The sequence below is a fragment of the Pomacea canaliculata genome, linkage group LG3, assembly GCF_003073045.1.
Source record: "Pomacea canaliculata isolate SZHN2017 linkage group LG3, ASM307304v1, whole genome shotgun sequence".
In the NCBI taxonomy this organism is placed as follows: Eukaryota; Metazoa; Mollusca; class Gastropoda; order Architaenioglossa; family Ampullariidae; genus Pomacea; species Pomacea canaliculata.
This window is the reverse complement of record NC_037592.1, coordinates 39,353,158-39,372,142: the sequence shown is the minus strand read 5'-3', so window position 1 is coordinate 39,372,142 and position 18,985 is coordinate 39,353,158. Positions and strand designations below refer to the sequence as shown.

General features: G+C 43.2%; 2 protein-coding genes across 3 annotated transcripts; both read left to right on the top strand.

The window, feature by feature from the left end:
* Positions 1-579: 579 nt before the first annotated feature.
* LOC112559134 lies at positions 580-9,302 on the top strand. Its single transcript, XM_025230118.1, has 7 exons — positions 580-887; positions 1,765-3,131; positions 3,384-3,534; positions 7,794-7,932; positions 8,184-8,359; positions 8,581-8,792; positions 9,083-9,302. The coding sequence occupies exons 2-6, from the start codon at positions 1,765-1,767 to the stop codon at positions 8,734-8,736; spliced, it is 1,989 nt and encodes a 662-aa protein (XP_025085903.1). The 5' UTR covers positions 580-887; the 3' UTR covers positions 8,737-8,792; positions 9,083-9,302.
* Positions 9,303-12,107: 2,805 nt separating this feature from the next.
* On the top strand, positions 12,108-17,980 carry LOC112559133 (glycine-rich domain-containing protein 2-like). Of its 2 annotated transcripts, none has more exons than XM_025230117.1 (7): positions 12,108-12,591; positions 13,525-14,891; positions 15,140-15,290; positions 16,444-16,582; positions 16,833-17,008; positions 17,217-17,433; positions 17,757-17,980. In XM_025230117.1, exons 2-6 carry the CDS (start codon positions 13,525-13,527, stop codon positions 17,370-17,372), a joined length of 1,989 nt encoding a protein of 662 aa, XP_025085902.1. In that variant the 5' UTR covers positions 12,108-12,591; the 3' UTR covers positions 17,373-17,433; positions 17,757-17,980. The 2 variants fall into 2 exon arrangements, with proteins under 2 accessions (XP_025085902.1, XP_025085901.1); XM_025230116.1 differs by having other exon boundaries at positions 12,109-12,606.
* The last annotated feature ends 1,005 nt before the right edge of the window (positions 17,981-18,985 follow it).

Sequence of the window (18,985 nt, the reverse complement as noted above, 5' to 3'; positions counted from 1 at the left end):
GTGCACGTGTTCGCACCAAAATAGCTAGATAGATAAACAAATCATAAGTCTACCATCCCATGATCCCACCTCAATTTAAGTTGAGAGATATGGAATAAGAAAATAAAAATTTTAATGTTCTCGTATTGTGAATTATTTCACACACGCCTAACAACAGAAAACTTTGTCAACAGTTTTGTCAACAGCATTGCATGCTCACCTCTCTGCAGACATTGTTGTCACAGTAGCAATAAACTGTCACAATGTTCAACTTAACATGCAAAAGATTCCATCACACCTGACCAGTAGATGGCATTTGCATCACTACCCACGCACTTCACTCTTGTCGGATTTGTCATCTTTCTCAACATCACTACTTTTGTCTACGGTCCCATGACAGTCTGTGGGGTTTTTTTTTTTTCCATAAGTGGCTGTAGGCTAATCAATCCCGCTATTTTAATCTTTAATTTTCCACTATTATATATTAAGCTCACCTATCATTATCGCTAGCGGGAATCCGATGACCTCATTAGCTATGTTTACTTACGAGGCGACTCTGTGATGATGTTTACTCCACATTGTGCTCGTGCCAGAGGGAGAGGCAGGCTGAGTTGATATCTGGTCTGACGAAAACACGGGTGACCCTACGACAGTTTGAATGGACTGCGCAGCCGCAGAGACATTGCAAAACGTCACTCATGTGTTACGAGTATAAAACTCGTCCCTCAGACCATCCAGCTGCTGCAAGCGACTGGTGAACAGAGGAGTAAACAGAAATGAAAGCTACCTGCGCTTGGTGAGACCTGCATTGTACCGATCGCCAAGTCATCTGCTACTCAAAGCAAAACAAACTGTGCAAGTTCGAGGTCGTCGTCGGCTGATAACGTAGGAGGGACGCTGATCGACAGGTAAGTCGCTGTGTGAGTACAGTGTGTGAGCTTCGACTTTACCTGGAAACCAAGATTTGTGTACAAGATTCCGAATCTTAGTTACCTTAGTTACCGTTGCTTGCTTACCCCATGTATCACTCTATCCACCTGTCTCTATATGCGTGTGTGTGTGAACTATTCCACTGTGAGGTGACCTCTGCCCTGTATAATGCAAAGCTATTATATGTATATCCTAGTTCAGCCGTCAGCGGAGCGGAACACAACAAACAGTTCTCTGTTTACTTGACCTTACTGACACTGGAAACATCTCTCTTTGTATCCGTCTCCCTGCCTCACAGCTTTAAAAACACATACATGACATAGACATCAACAGCTTTTAGAAGTTATTTCTGGTCTGTACTGATGCTTGTGTGTAGCAAACATCCGTTGTTTACAACCGTCTATGAGCTGTTCTCAATATCAAACAGTTAGGGTAGTTGATAGACCAGTAGACCAGTAGCTAGTATCCCAGCTCAGGTTCGATACCCTTGTGGTAAAGGTTCCCCCCCCCCACCATTTGATTCAGCTGTGGGGAATAGTTACCTGACTCCACAGAGGGTTGAGGAAGGTAAGGAAGCGAGATGGAATGATCACCACTCTCATCTAAAGCTGATCTTGCGAAAACTGATCATAAGCTGAGAAAGGTGGGGAGAGGGATGACCTCCTTAACTGTATCTGATGCACGAGTCCCATACATAATTAACTACCATTACTGTCAGTAGCAGCATACGCAGTGTCGTTGTCGTTGTCGTTGTTAAGTACTCCGTAAACTGTGGCTGCTTAAGTAAACGGGAATCCTCCATCATTGTATGTGTGAAGTTTTGAGTTATTAAGATTACTAATTATTTTTTTTCAGATGGAGCTGTTCCAGAAGTTTTCTTTCAATGTGGACCTCATAGAAGGAAGTAAAAAGCACGTGGCTTTCCTGAAGATCCTGGCTGACAATGACGTCATGCAAGCGGACTTACGTCATGCTCTTTACCGTTACGAGAAATACTGGCTCCCTCTGGCGGCCAGTTACCCGAACAACGAGTTGTCGGCGCCGCTGGACGTGGAGTGGATCTGGCACTGCCACATGCTGTGTCCACTCCGTTACCAACAAGACTGCATGAAGCTCGTTGGCACCCTCGTTGACCATAAACTGTACAGCACGGCCGAACTACGAGTACACCAGGGAGTGGCTCAGTTTCTATGGGAACAAATGTATCCCGGAGTACCCTTTGACCCTTTGCCTATGATGACAGTCCCAAAGGATTTCCAGTCTAAGCTCTCCTACGACGTGGTGTCGGCAGCGTCCAGACAGAAAAGCTTTCTGTACCATGTCAGTCTCCCACATTTCACGGACCTAAAGTTCCTGGAAGCAGCTGAAAACCGGTACCGGAAGTTCCTCTACCTCAAGCAGCAGAATCCGGAGTTGTTCGTGGTCCCCACCTACGACATTGATCTCCTGTGGCACACACATCAGCTGCACCCGCTCCGGTACAAGGAGGACACAGAGAGGATTCTGGGCCGGACACTAGATCACGACGACTCCGTCAGCGACAGGAGCCGAGGGTCCAAGCAAGCTGTGTCCGAGGCCATGACCCGGGAAGCCTGGCAAAAAGAGTTTGGAGAGTCGTACGCCCTTTGCGGAGCGATGTACCGCGGGGAGGCGCCTGAAGGTAAGTTGTACCAGGCGACACCAGAGGACACCCTAGCTCTCAGCGAAGTGAAAATCTTCTGTGACTTGGAAAAGTTGGAGATAAAAGGTTTCGCCTCCAAGAAGATGCGGACTACTGTGCACGTCGGCACGAAATGTTACAATATGAAGCGAATAAAGAGCCCCATCCGGGGAACCTCGTGGATTGGTAACCCTTACTGTCACTTCATCGTCAAGTCCAAATCGCGCAATTTCATTGGGATCCAGGTGGAGAAAAAGTCAGGGTGCTCGTGTATTGGGGACATAGAGTTGGTGGGGGAAGCTTACATGAACCCTTTCTCTTCCCTGGACCTGCTGTCCAAGACCACAGTCAAGAAAGAATTGTGTGCGGATATGGGCCGAGCTACGGCCACAGTGTCGCTGTCCATCACTCCAGTTTCAGAATGTGAAGCCAAGCTGATGCTGCATGTCGGCCATTTCACCAAGGCTGTGATGCCCGTTGAAGTGGATTCCATGTGGGGCCCGGTTCCTCGAAACCAGCTCCCAGCTGGAGTTGTTAATGAGTGCGATGTAACATCACACAGGTGAGAAACTTTTTTCCCACAAGAAACTGCAAAGGTTTAGGTAACACTCTCAACATACAAACCTCTTGAATGAATACAAAGATAAAATTATTATGAAATGTAATCGATACCTCAAGCACAACAAATTTCAGCTTAGACTTGTTGGAAGAAAAAAAAACAGATAAACACATTTATTAATACATAATAAAACAAGTATCTCGGACAAATGAGCACAAAATAAGACAAATGAGTGAGAGACATTGTGTTCTCCAGGCTCGTCAACCTCGACGGGTTTTTACAGATGACTTGCCGCGTCATCCACAGTCTTCCCATGATGCAGTCGGTTGTACAAGTCTTCCACAGAGACAAGATGGCGGCTGTTGCCCACCTTATAGGCACTGAGCAACTCCCACTTCCAAACCAGGTAAGAAGGGTATTGCAGCTGGTCTACAGATTGAAGTCATCATCATCATCATCATCATCAGGCCCCGTATGCATGTAGCCCGGAGAAGGGGTCTAATCGGTAATAGCGCTCATCCGGGTGGATAGGAGCGAAAATTTCGTATGCACGAGAGCCCGGAGAAGCTCTCCGGTCTGGCTTCTCGCGTATAAAGTTATCGGTGGCCCCGGGGCTGTGTAACTCGCTATCCGGGCGGAAAAATGGCGGCCTTCACTGTGTTTACTGGCAACAACGTCGATTGTCGAGACGAAATCGGGTGTTTGGTGACAGATCGCACCCGTTTGAAGTGTTGGATGAATTAAAAACTGTATTGCAAACTTCATTTTAGACGAGAGAACATTCTAGCGCTGACCGCTGAAGTGGCATGCGAGATCGCTGTCACCAGTCGGCAAGGTACACTAACATCGTCACTACAAGTGCTCATGACTGACGATATTTTGCCATATTAAACTATCAAGAAGTATGTGGAGAATTCACTGATGTAGACAAATCGACTGTTATTAGTACTGTGGCGAGAGTCACCGATGGTTTGCATCGGCGAGCCCCTAACGGAATTTCATTACCGGATCAAGGTTGTGCTGAAAAGACAAAGATATGCAGACACATCGGGCTTGTGAATTTTCAAAAGTAGTTGGATTTATCGACAGCAACTTGATTTCGGACTCCAATGGAAAATAAAGTAAACTTATCCATAATATTAATACTTGAATTTGTAAGGCGCTTGTAAATGTTTGTTGAATGCACCACACATGAAGTATTGCAAAACAACCTACAGTACAAAACATGTAAACAAGAAACATGTAGACAAAATGAAACCCTAGAAATGAAAGGCTCTACATACTTTGTAATTTCATTATCTATTCAACGCTACAAAAATTTGCTGACCAATGTAGAAATAATTTATCACTTTAATTTACTCACAATCTCAATGTCTTAAAGTTCCATTCTTTACTGACATCAACAAATAAACAGACCCTTATTAGATGAGCTAAGTTTGTTTACCTAGGACGGTAAACTAGAAGAAATAAGAGAATATGTATATGTGTGTGGAGGTGGGAGGTTTATATATATATACATAAGTAAATATGAGTATATGCGTGTGTGGATGTGGGTAGTATATCTATAAGCAAATATATGTATGTGGGGAGATTTACATCTATAAGCAGAGATGTGTGTGTTGGGGGGTATTAAATATATATGGATATGAGTGTGTTGGGTGGTGGTGGGAGTACATGTGTATATAAGAAGATACAAGTGTGCATGAGGGAGGGGGGATTTTATATATACATGCAAATATGAGTGAGTAAGGGTGTGTGTGTCAGGGGGTATTTTATATATGCAGATATATGTCGGGGGGGGATTACATATATATATAAAAGCGGATATAAGACTGTGTGTACCGGGGGTGGGGGAGGTTATAAATAAGCAAATATGAGGCTGTTTGTGTGTGTGTGTAGTTGGATTATATACATATGAGTGAGTAGGTGTGTGTTGGTGGTATATACATATAAGCAGATATGAGGCTGTGTGTGGTGGTGGTGGTGGGGGGTTAAATTTGTATTCATAAGCAGATACAAGTGTGCATGAGTGGAGAGGAATTATATTTATATATGCAAATATGAGTGAGTAGGGGGAGTGTGTCAGGGGATATTTTATGTATATGCAGATGGGGGGATATATATATATAAGCAGACGTGTGCATGTGTATGTTTGTGTATATATACATAAGCAGATATGAGACTGTGTGTAGGAGGATTATTTTTAAATATATATATATGCACATATGAGTAAGTAGGTGTGTGTATATGTCAGGAGCAGATATGAGTATGTGTGTAAGGTAGGTTACATGTATATATATATAAAGGCAGAGATGAGTGTATGTGCATGGGGGGGTTACATATTTGTATATAAGCAGATATTTGGCTGTGTGTGGATGGGTGGGGGTTACACATGTGTGCATAAGCAGATGTGTGTGCGTGTGTGAGGGGAGATTTTATATATACTGATATGAGTAGGTATGTGTGTCGGGGGGGGGGGGAGTTTATATATATGTGTGTGTGCATGTGGCTTGTGTAAGCATCAATAAGCATCTATGAGTAGGTGTGTAAGGGGGGATTTTATATATGTATGCAGATATAAGTAAGAATGTATGTGTATATATCTGTGCTAGGTAAGAATGACAGAGGGCCAGAAACATCCCCTCCAAAACGTTTTGTTTGTTTACATGTGTTTATATACTTTGATTTATTTGATTACACATGCAGTGATGCGATTTGCATTAAAGGGCTAGAAGAAGGAAAGAACAAGTGAGTGAGGCAAAAAATTAGCTTTTAATGTATTAACTGTTACAAACTGACCAGTGAATGAGTGTGTGTATGTGAGGGAGATTGCATATAAGATATTTAGTAATGCGTGTGAATGTATGTATATTTTGAATATCTCAATACCCTTGAAAGGGTGAAAAAAATTAAGATTCTTGAAGCATAAGCTTCACAAACTGATGACACTCTGAAAAACATGAACTAAGTGCATTGGTGAAGATCGATGTAAGGAATGAACCAAGTAGTGCTACATTACACGAAATATTTCTTCAAGAATTCTTAAAGTAGTTACAAAATGAAATCCCCACAAATACAAGCACTGGTTAAGCATGACAAATGCTGTGCTTGTCTGCCCATGATAGGAACAGCTTGAACAAAATTGCCCATGTTAGTTATAAGATCATTGGTGTCAAGCAGAAGAATTTGGGTTTTTGTTGGTATTAGTAAATTGTCAGGAAATTGGCATTTGAACATGTCATTGCAGGAGAACTTGTATTAAATTCAGGCAAACCTAATGCTATTCCAAAAGTGCAGAAGCAATAAATATATATATACACAAAATCATTTCAACTGATGAATACTAAGTGAAAGGTGTGTGAGTGTAAAGGGTATGGTCCTAGAATAGATGTAGGAAACTAGGAATTTTTTGTATCAAGCCATTCATTCTTTTACGATGTACCACTTTGTTTTGTAACTGAGCACTTGCTTTGTAACTGAGCAGACTTAAAGTTAACCTCTGGTATTACTAATGCTTGTCACTGGTCAATGACATTATATTTTGTGTGTTGGAATCACCATGTTTAGCGAATGTATAAAGCAGTTTTCAACATAAACTACAATGCTGCCCTCTCTAAATGCCACTCTGTGTGTTTAGTATGTGTGTAGACACTTTGTAAATGCAATGAACTCCTCCATCGATGTGTGCATACTAAACAGTCACTTGCTTTCAACTGTTAAATTATACATCATCTGGGTTATCAGTGTAATAATGTAACGAATTAAACACAACCTTAGACTGAACACAGGCTATATATATTGTCAATATTTACATTTCAAGACTCAAGGCTCTTCATTTGTCTTTGCACTCTGGGCACTTCTAATGCCAACCCACATGCAGGTATTCACCTTTTGCATGTTGACTCCTCATGAATTTTTTTAGGCTGTGACTGTGACTGTGATTACCAAATAAAACAGGATGCTTGAGGGAGATCTCTACAAGCAATGTCGGAACGCTGAAGTTAGCCTTGCCCACATGTTTATTTCTTAAACATTTTAAACTTTTGCACATGTAATATAGTCACAAGATACAACTCCCTTTGGTGGTTGACATCGCATACCCGTTTGCTCTCTGACAAATCCTTTCGCCAGCCCCTTTGTTTATTTCCGTACTTTCTTTGTCTTCGCTAGTAACCACGCAAACACACCAAGGTGAGAGATCGCTGCCTCACACGTCGAGTCACCTGACTCACTACAACAGGGTCAAATACCTAACATTGAGACAATGACTTGCTAATTAAGTAGGTGGGACCTCAAAGACGACAGTTCGATGTAAGGAAAGAACGAGGTGACGATAGGAAGTAGTTAGCCTCCTTCACCTCCACTGACGGCCATCGGGTTTTCCCGCAGCCAGGCCCGGAGAGCTAGTTGAGGGCGAGTAGCGCTTCGTGCATGCGGAACTCGGAGAGACCGTAATCGGGAGTAGGTCCCGAGTAGCTTTCCGGGACTAGCAGCTACTTGGAAATATCCTCAGTCGATTTTCATGCATACGGGGCCAGGTCAACAAAACAGGTTCAGATTACATTTATAGTAGGAAGACGGAAAAGTCTGATAAAGTCACCATAATGCCTCAAGGATCTCCCCCAGAGAAGTGATGATTATTTTGGTGAAACACCTGTTCTGCAGGTGACGAGCCCTGAAAGTTGTCCTTACCTGAACCCAAAGACAGGTGAGCGAGCGGTGCTCATCAAAAACAACACCGGGGACTGGGGAGTGCTGGTCGGGCGATGGAAAGGCTTCCGAATCGGACAACCTGGGGGCAAAGGTCAGACCTTAGATGGGTTGAAGACAGTGTAACCTAGAATTATTACAGAATATACAATTTTGATTTAATAGCTACCACAAAAATATTACTAAAAATAAAACTAATGTGTAACATTTTCATTCATAATTTTTCTTTGCTTTTTTATTTAGATTTCCGCTTTCCCTCTAATTGTGGAAGTAGATACATCTGTGATTGTTTTCATAAAAAAAAGCGCGTACAGAAAAATTAGCCTTTGTCGTCTGGTGACCTAGGTCCAAGCGGAAGTCCAGGAACACTGATAATGAGGCTGTGGAGGTTTCGGCCGGGTGGAGGACGCTGGGAAATGTTTGGGATGAAGTACAACCTCAAAAGCTATGTAGTGACCCTGGGTGACCTCACAGCTAACCTGAAAAGCGGGGACATCACAATACGGACGACCGTTGATAATGTAAGAGAAACGAGGGTTTTATTTCTGGTGAATTTTCCTCTTTAGTTTTGGAGGTGTTTTGAAACAATCACGACAAAAGTACTAAATAATAGTAATAAAAAAATGGAGAAATGAGCGAGTTGTTGTAAACTCTCTTCTTTAAGTCAATAACTTGAAAGCATCAATACATTTTATCTTGATTCCAATGTCTTGTATTAAAGTAGACACTTCCATTACTGCAGGGGCAGGTGGCGGAAAATGTTGCTCTGTTATTCTCGGTGTCCCTGCTGCATGTGTTGTGTGTACCCCGATACAATGGCTGGGCACCCGGCAAGCCTATCCAACCAATCCTCCCTCCCAAGGGCAAGCAACCACATCAATCCCCTCCGATGACATGACATGTATTCTGGCGGCAGGTCTCCTGCTGGACACACCATCCAACTATTACATTCAGGTCAGCATTCTGTCTGTCTGTCTGTCTGTCTGTCTGTCTGTCTGTCTGTCTGTCTGTCTGTCTGTCTGTCTGTCTGTCTGTCTCATTTTCACCTCTTTTCTTATTGATTCTTTTAAAGAGAATGATTCTGTCGAGATGATTGTGCCGAGTCAGAATGTGACAACCATATGCCAGAACACGTGGCCACAATATATCAGAACACGTGACCTCAGTATGTGTAGAATATGTCATCTAGTTATGGTCCAGTTATGGTCAGAACTTGTCGGAACACATCAAATTCGTGTTTGCAGACCACGTGCGGCTACGACAGGTGTTACGCCATGTCCGGTGTTGAGTGCTCGTCCGACGTTCAATGCAACGTGTGCGACGGACTGCCGGGTGCATGGGACGACGGACCCGGCCACGGCGACCCAGGGAATGGGGCGGACCATCATGGTGGTGACAGCGGCGATGTTGGGGGGACGTACGAAACGGCTGATGCGAGACAAGGAGGAGAGTGTGGAGGCTGCGGGGGAGGGGATGGGGGTGGGGGAGGATGTGGAGGTGGGTTGGGAGGTACTCGCATCGTGGGTGGAGGCTGGGGAAGTGGTAATGGTGGTGGTGGAGGTGGCGGTGGATATGAAGGGGGTGGGGTGGCTATGTTGGTGGCGGTGGAGGTGGAGGTGGTGGTGATACCGGTGGAGGTGGTGGTGGTGGCTGTAGGGGTGGTGGTGGTGGTGGCTGTAGGGGTGGTGGCTGTGGTGGCTGTAGGGGTGGTGGCTGTGGTGGTGGTGGTGGTGGCTGTGGTGGTGGTGGTGGCTGTGGGGGCGGTTGTTGCGGGGATTGAAGCGAAGGACGCTAAGCACCAAAAAGCAAGGACAGCAAAAGACTATTAACATGAAAGTGAAAATATTTTATATTTTACTTGCTGACGTACTTGCAAGACATATGAAAAATATCTGACAATACACAAAAATCGCTTTTCTTTAAAATACATATTCCTATTTGTTTACATTGTATTATTGTGGTGTGTTAAATTAGAAGATTTTCAAGGCACATTTGTAACCATTAAGCTATGAAACTGGTGATATATATGTCATAGTATTATGCAAATTTATTTATCTTCTCGATTTAAAGATGATTATTTTTGGTCTTCACGTTACATACGTTGTTTGTAAATAGAGTATTGAAAAAATTTATTGTTTCTGTTCTAGCTGTCTTCCTTCTATTGTTAAGATATTGTCTAGTAGACTCTGCATTTTTTTATTGTTATAAGAATATTTTTTTATTAAGCATCCCTGATTTAAATATGTAAATGTTTGACTTAAGTCGACGCTCTTGATTTGAAATTACGGTCTGTTAGATATCTTATTGAGTGTTATACTGTTTTAAAGATGACAGAAACATCAGCCTGTATGACACTGTGTGAACGAGACAGACCTTAGTGTACTACTCGAATGAGTAAAAACTACTTTCTAGAACTAGACTACTCCGACGTACGATGATGACAATGACGATAATAATGATAACATGAGATACACATATTCATTAGAAATTTTGTAGCACCTGTGTAAATAAACTGATTAAAACTTTCCTTGGGTTGATTCTTTCCTATTCCTATATATCCCCACATGTTAACATAATATCAAATACTATCTATCCGCCAAAAAATGATAAATTAATATTCGGACAGGAGGGAAACAAACGAAAAAATAAAGTGTAACAAATCTCCTTCAAAGTGTTTTAAGCATTGTGTTTTATTTGTTGGTTTTTAAGATTTTTTTTTTTCAATTTTAAATCAATTTTAATATAAATAGCATTCAATGTTGAACACTTATCGACGCCTACCTCAGATAAATCAAATAATAAAGGTATTACAGATTCCAGTAATCAAGTCTCATGCGACGTAACATGAAACACAGCAGAAAGGGGAAGTAAGCAATCAGGAGAAGATTTACTTGTGGAGGTTATCTACCTTTAGTCGGAGGCGCGATTTTTTATTTACATGTCTCAATGTTTGAGCATTCAGCAAATTGCGAACTCATTTGTAATAGCAGAACAAAAAGGAGGACTTTAGCCAAAAACATTCTAAGCAATGAGTTAGAAGACAGACTTTTTTCCACACAGACACCAAGTGGAAAGTCAGTAAACAGATGTTACTCTGTAAGACTCTTAGGAGGGGGAGGGGCAAAAGTAAAGATAAAGACTTCCTTCCCTTTCATTGACTTCAACGTTCAAGTCCTGTCAGCTACATCTGTGTAAATGCAGGTGAGGGGAATAAAACTGCTGATCATAAGGCTTAATTCAAATAAAGAAAGCAAAATGCAAATTGAAGCAAACATAGTTGCTTCTTCTTTTGGATAATGAGACTTTCCGATGATTTTCAGGAAAATGGAATTCAAAACAACACGTTTCAGAGACCCACCCAAATGAGTATACTAAACAGTTGTTCCGAGGAACAAGGTTATCATCAAAGCAAACATCCCAGTTTCCCATTGGTTTTTTGTTTTTGCAGGTGTACCTTCTTCTTCCCCAGTCACTGAAACAACATTTTCATCTAATGTAATTTTGTAAGACTAGTTTAGCTATCATAATAATGAAAGGTCATCAAGAAATACAAATTTCATGTGTAATGAGAGACAGGTAAGTACTTGATAAGTCATTCCTTAACTCGCTTTATTCATAACTCCTTGTGACAACTATTCATCCGACATGCTGCACTGTAGTATTTAAAAATGAATGTTTGTTGGTCGCCAAATCGCTGAAGTTAACACTTATTTATTGTTCGTTTTATAGTATTTTTAATGTTCCTGGTAACAGAGATAGTGATATGTATATGTTAGATTGTGCAGTGCCAACAGTATACGTGGAACATAATAGATGTTGTCAGAAATAAAATGCGTGAGCATGTCAAAAACACTGAACTCTCATTGATATACTGAATAAACATTCTTAAGAGAAAATCAGTTAATTAGCAGATGTGTTGTTTGCAACATAAGTACCCTGTGCTCTCTAGAAAATTAGTCAAAACCTATTTCTAACAATTTTTAATTGCAATTTTAAAAAGTTCTTAACATCCAAAAGATTCCATCACACCTGACCAGTAGATGGCGTTTGCATCACTACCCACGCACTTCACTCTTGTCGGATTTGTCATCTTTCTCAACATCACTACTTTTGTCTACGGTCCCATGACAGTCTGTGGGGTGTTTTTTCCCATAAGTGGCTGTAGGCTAATCAATCCCGCTATTTTAATTTCTTATTTTCCGCTATTATATATTAAGCTCACCAATCATTATCGCTAGCGGGAATTCCATGACCTCATTAGCTGATGTTTACTTACGAGGTGACTCTGTGATGATGTTTGCTCCACATTGTGCTCGTGCCAGAGGGAGAGGCAAGCTGAGTTGTCATATTCCTGATATAAAGCCCAATACGTACACAGCTACGCATGCCCGATGACCTTTTTCCTCCCTGTGTGCCCCAGTTTCATGCTGCCCCAGCGGGCACCAGCCTACCTGCACGTGACGTTGTGTAACGTGCTGTCGATACCCGGTCTCGAGACCACGGGTGACCCACACCCGTTTGAATGGACTGCGCAGCCGCAGAGACATTGCGAAACGTCACTCATGTGTTACGAGTATAAAACTCGTCCCTCAGACCCTCCAACTGCTGCAAGCGACTGGCGAAAAGAGGAGTAAACAGAAATGAAAGCTACCTGCGCTTGGTGAGACCTACATTGTACGATCGCCAAGTCATCTGCTACTCGAAGCAAAGCAAACGGGGCAAGTTCGAGGTCGTCGTCGGCTGATAACGACAGGTAACAGATCGACAGGTAAGTCGCTGTGTGAGGACAGTGTGTGAGCTGCGACTTTACCTGGAAACCAAGATTTGTGTACAAGATTCCGAAGCTAAGTTACCTTAGTTACCGTCGTTTGCTTACCCCATGTATCACTCTATCCACCTGTTTCTATATCCTGGGCATGTGTCAGTGCTTTTGTCAGTGTGTGTGTGTGAACTCCCACTGTGAGGTGACCTCTGCCCTGTATAATACACAGCTGTTATAAATATATATCCTAGTTGAGAGACAGCCGACAGCGGAGCGGAACACAACAAACATTTCTCTGTTTACTTGACCTGACTACACTGGAAACATCTCTCTTTGTATCTGTCTCACTGTCTTACTGCCTTTAAAACACATACACGACATAGACATCAACAGGCTTTAGTAGTTGTTTCTGGTCTGTACTGATGCTTGTGTGTAGCAAACATCCGTTGTTTACAACCGTCTATGAGCTGTTTTCAATATCAAACAGGGTAATCGATAGACCAGTAGACCAGTAGTTAGTATCGCAGCTCAGGTTCGATACCCTTGTAGTGAAGGCTTTTTTTCCCATTTAATTCAGCTGTGGGGAATAGCTACCTGACTCCACACAGGGTTGGGGAAGGTAAGGAAGCGAGATGGAATGATCACCACTCTCATCCAAATCTGATCTTGCGAAAACAGATCATTAGATAAGAAAGGTGGGGAGAGGGATGAACCCCTTTACAGTTCGTTATCTGCATCTGATGCACGAGTCCCATACATAATTAAATACCATTACTGTCTGTCGCAGCATACGCAGTGTCGTTGTCGTTGTCGTTGTCGTTGTCAAGTACTCCGAAAACTGTGGCTGTTTAAGTAAACGAGAATTCTCCATCATTGTATGTGTGAAGTTTTGAGTTATTAAGATTACTAATTATTTTTTTTCAGATGGAGCTGTTCCAGAAGTTTTCTTTCAATGTGGACCTCATAGAAGGAAGTAAAAAGCACGTGGCTTTCCTGAAGACCCTGGCTGACAATGACGTCATGCAAGCGGACTTACGTCATGCTCTTTACCGTTACGAGAAATACTGGCTCCCTCTGGCGGCCAGGTACCCGGACACCGAGCTGTCGGCGCCGCTGGACGTGGAGTGGATCTGGCACTGCCACATGCTATGTCCGCTCCGTTACCAACAAGACTGCATGAAGCTCGTTGGCACCCTCGTTGACCATAAACTGTACAGCACGGCCGAACTACGAGTACACCAGGGAGTGGCTCAGTTGCTATGGGAACAAATATATTTCGGAGTACCCTTTGACCCTTTGCCTATGATGACAGTCCCAAAGGATTTCCAGTCTAACCTCTCCTACGACGTGGTGTCGGCAGGGTCCAGACAGAAAAGCTTTCTGTACCATGTCAGTCTCCCACATTTCACGGACCGAAAGTTCCTGGAAGCCGCCGAAAACCGGTACCGGAAGTTCCTCTACCTCAAGCAGCAGAATCCGGAGATGTTCGTGGTCCCCACCTACGACATTGATCTCCTCTGGCACACACATCAGCTGCACCCGGTCCGGTACAAGGAGGACACAGAGAGGATTCTGGGAAGGACACTAGATCACGACGACTCCGTCAGCGACAGGAGCCGAGGGTCCAAGCAAGCTGTGTCCGAGGCCATGACCCGGGAAGCCTGGCAAAAAGAGTTTGGAGAGTCGTACGCCCTTTGCGGAGCGATGTACCGCGGGGAGGCGCCTGAAGGTAAGTTGTACCAGGCGACACCAGAGGACACCCTAGCTCTCAGTGAAGCCAAAATCATCTGTTACTTGGAAAAGTTGGAGATCAAAGATGTCGCCTCCAAGAAGGTGCGGACTACTCTGCACGTCGGCACGAGGTATGACAATGTGGAGCGAATAAAGAGTCACATCCGGGGAACCTCGTGGATAGGTAACCCTCCCTGTCAGTTCACCCTCAAGTCCGAATCGCTCAGTTTCCTTCGGATCCAGGTGGAGAAAAAGTTAGGGTGCTCGTGTATTGGGGGCACAGAGTTGGTGGGGGAAGCTTACATGAACCCTTTCTCTTCCCTGGACCTGCTGTCCAAGACCACAGTCAAGAAAGAATTGTGTGCGGATATGGGCAGAGCTAAGGCCACATTGTCGCTGTCCATCACTCCAGCTTCAGAATGTGAAGCCAAGCTGATGCTGCAGGTCGGCCAGTTCACCAAGGCTGTGATGCCCGTTGAAGTGGATTCCATGTGGGGCCCGGTTCCTCGAAACCAGCTCCCAGCTGGAGTTGTTAATGAGTGCGATGTAACATCCCACAGGTGAGAAACTTTTTCCCACAAACTGCAAAGGTTTAGGTAACACTCTCAACATACAAACCTCTTGAATGAATACAAAGATAAAATTATTATAAAATGTAATCGATACATCAAGCACAACAAATTTCAGCTTAGACTTGTTGGAAGAAAAAAAAACAGATAAACACATTTATTAATACATAATAAAACAAGTATCTCGGACAAATGAACACAAAATAAGACAAATGAGCGAGAGACATTGTGTTTTCCAGCCTCGTCAACCGCGAGGGGTTGTTACGGATGACCTGCCGCGTCATCCACAGTCTTCCCATGATGCAGTCGGTTGTACAAGTCTTCCACAGAGACAAGATGGCGGCTGTTGCCCACCTTATCGGCACTGAGCAACTCCCACTTCCAAACCAGGTAAGAAGGGTATTGCAGCTGGTCTACAGATTGAAGTCATCGTCATCATCATCATCATCATCATCATCATCATCATCATCATCATCATCATCATCATCATCATCAATCAATCAATCAATCAATCAATCATCATGAGGTCAAAAAAACAGCTTCAGATTACATTGACAGTAGGAAGACCCAGTGTTGTCCATAGGAATGGGAATCCCATGGGAATCCCATGGGAAACGTCCCATGGGATGGGATGGGACAGGACACATTTGTATTTCCCATGGTAGTCGATACTTGATATTGTAAAATAAATTTACGCTGAAATTTGAAGTTGCGTAAGTAAATTATTGGAAAAATGAACATAGGTTTCCACTGCTAAAAGCAAGTGCAAAAATTGTTTTGGCCATACCAGCAGTGTTGTCCATAGGAATGTTATTACCATAGGAATCCCATGGGAAACGTCCCATTGGATGGGATGGGATGGGACAAGCATAAATTGCCATGGGATGGGATGGGATAGAAAAATATGTCCCATGGACAACCCTTGGAAGACCTCAGAAAATGGAAGAGCTATTATCTTTGTTAATTATTTAAGTTAATTATCCTCATCTGTGATGTCATGATTTTGACTTTTTTATAGGCCTGTATTTCCATAATGGAAGAAGTGCATTTACTCGAGAGTCTGGAAAATATTTTCTGGCTCAGTGTTTTACCCAGAAATTGTAACATTTGCTTCCTACTAAGCCTTTAAGCATCAAGTAACATGAAACAGATACCAGCGCTTGGGTTTAGTGTCGCCATCAAACTCTGAAATAACTTCATCCTCAAATAATACCCTGCATTAATTTCAGTCTACAGTAATATGCTGATATGTCTTTAGTCAGCACTAAGCCACCGATTTAATCTTTGTCTTCAGTCATACATTGATAAAGTCTGATAAAGTCACTATAATACATTCATTAAATCTGAAATAATAAATCTTTCCTAATTCACGGAGAATTATGTCGCTCTGAATAAATATCCAATTCAATCTTGTTTTGCAATAATATACAGACTTATTAAATACGTCTAAGTAATGTGATGATGTAGGACCCTGCTAACAGTACCCGGATTTAATCTCGGCCAGATAGCATGCTAATTATTTTGGTGAAACACCTTTCTGCAGGTGAAGAGCCCTGTAAGCTGTCCTTACCTGAACCCAAAGACAGGTGAGCGAGCGGTGCTCATCAAAAACAACGCCGGGGACTGGGGAGTGCTGGTTGGGCGATGGAAAGGCTTCCGAATCGGACAACCTGGGGGCAAAGGTCAGACCTTAGATGGGTTGAAGACAGTGTAACCTAGAATTATTACAGAATGTACAATTTTTATTTAATAGCTAGCACAAAAATATTACTAAAAATAGAACTAATGAGTAACATTTTCATTCATATTTTTCTTTGCTTTTTTCATTGGGATTTCCGCTTTCCCTCTAATTGTGGAAGTAGGTATATCTGTGATTGTTGTCATAAAATAAGCGCATACAGAAAAATTAACCTTTGTCGTCTGGTGACCTAGGTCCAAGCGGAAGTCCAGGAACACTGATAATGAGGCTGTGGAGGTTTGGGCCGGGTGGTGGACGCTGGGAGATGTTTGGGATGAAGTACAACCTCAAAAGCTATGCTGTGACCCTGGGTGACCTCAGAGCTAACCTGAAAAGCGGGGACATCATAATACGGACGACCGTTGATAATGTAAGAGAAACGAGGTTCTCATTTCTGATTGATTTAACTCACAAAAGTACTAAATAATAGTAATGAAAAATGCAAACAATGAGTGAGTTGTTGTAAACTCTCTTCGTTAAATCAATAACTTGTAAAGATCAATGTTCCCCATCTTTTCATTTACATTTTAACTTGATTCCAATGCCTTGTATCAAAGTAGACACTTCCATTATTGCAGGGGCAGGTGGCGGAGAATGTTGCTCTGTTATTCTCGGTGTCCCTGCTGCATGTGTTGTGTGTACCCCGATACAATGGCTGGACACCCGGCAAGCCCTATCCAACCAATCCTCCCTCCCAAGGGAAAGCGTCGACCACATCACATCCCCTCCGATGACATGACATGTATTCTGGCGGCAGGTCTGCTGCTGGACACACCATCCAACTATTACATTCAGGTCAGCATTCTGTCTCTGTCTGTCTGTCCGTCTGTCTGTCTGTCCGTCCGTCCGTCCGTCCGTCCGTCCGTCCGTCCGTCCGTCCGTCCGTCTGTCTGTCTGTCTGTCTGTCTGTCTCATTCTGACATCTTTTCTCATTGATTCTTTTAAAGAGAATGATTCTGTCGAGATGATTGTGCCGAGTCAGAATGTGACAACCATATGCCAGATCACGTGGCCACAATATATCAGAACACGTGACTTCAGTATGTGTAGAATATGTCATCTAGTTATGGTCCAGTTATGGTCAGAACTTGTCGGAACACATCAAATTTTGATTGCAGACCACGTGCGGCTACGACAGGTGTTACGCCATGTCCGGCGTTGAGTGCTCGTCCGACGTTCAATGCAACGTGTGCGACGGACTGCCGGGTGCATGGGACGACGGACCCGGCCACGACCACCCGGGGAATGGGGGGGACCATCACGGTGGGGACAGTGGCGATGTTGGGGGGACGTACGAAACGGCTGATGCGGGACAAGGAGGAGGGTGTGGAGGCTGCGGTGGAGGGGATGGGGGTGGGGGAGGATGTGGAGGTGGGTTAGGAGGTACTGGCATCGTGGGTGGAGGCTGGGAAAGTGGTGGTGGTGGTGGAGGTGGCGGTGGGTGTGGAGGGGGTGGCGGTGGCTGTGGTGGTGGCTGTGGTGGTGGTGGAGGTGGTGGCTGTGGGGGAGGTGGAGGTGGTGGAGGTTGTGGAGGTGATTGGGGAGGAGGAGGAGATAGTGGTGCTGGTGGTGGAGGAGGTGGATGTGGAGGAGGTGGTGGTGATACCGGTGGAGGTGGCAGTGCATGTGGTGGTGGTGGTGGTGGTGGTGGCTGTGGTGGTGGTGGTGGCTGTGGTGGTGGTGGTGGCTGTGGTGGCGGTGGATGCGGGAGTTGAAACAAAGGACGCTAAGCACCAAAAAGCAAGGACAGCAAAAGACTATTAACATGAAAGTGAAAATATTTTATATTTTACTTGCAAGACATATCAAACACGTCTGACAATACACAAAAATCGCTTTTCTTTAAAATACATATTCCTATTTTTTTTACATTGTATTATTGTGGTGTGTTAAATTAGAAGATTTCCAAGGCACAGTTTTAACCAATAAGCTATGAAACTGGTGATATATATGTCATAGTATTATGCAGATGTATTTATCTTCACGATTTAAAGATGATTATTTTTGGTCTTCACGTTACATACGTTGTTTGTAAATAGAGTATTGAAAAATGTCCTAATGTGTCTGTTCTAGCTGTCTTCCTTCTATTATTAGGATATTGTCTAGTAGGCTCTGCATTTTTTATTGTTATAAAAATATTTCTTATTAAGCATCATTTTTTTTAAATGTGTAAATGCTTGATTTAAGTGGACGCTCTTGGTTTTAAATTACGGTCTGTTAGATATCTTATTCAGTGTTATACGTGTTTAAAGATGGCATAGACATCACCCTGTTTGACACTGTGTGAATGAGACAGACCTCTGTGTACCACTCGAATGAGGAAAAAAAAACTTTCTAGAACTAAAGT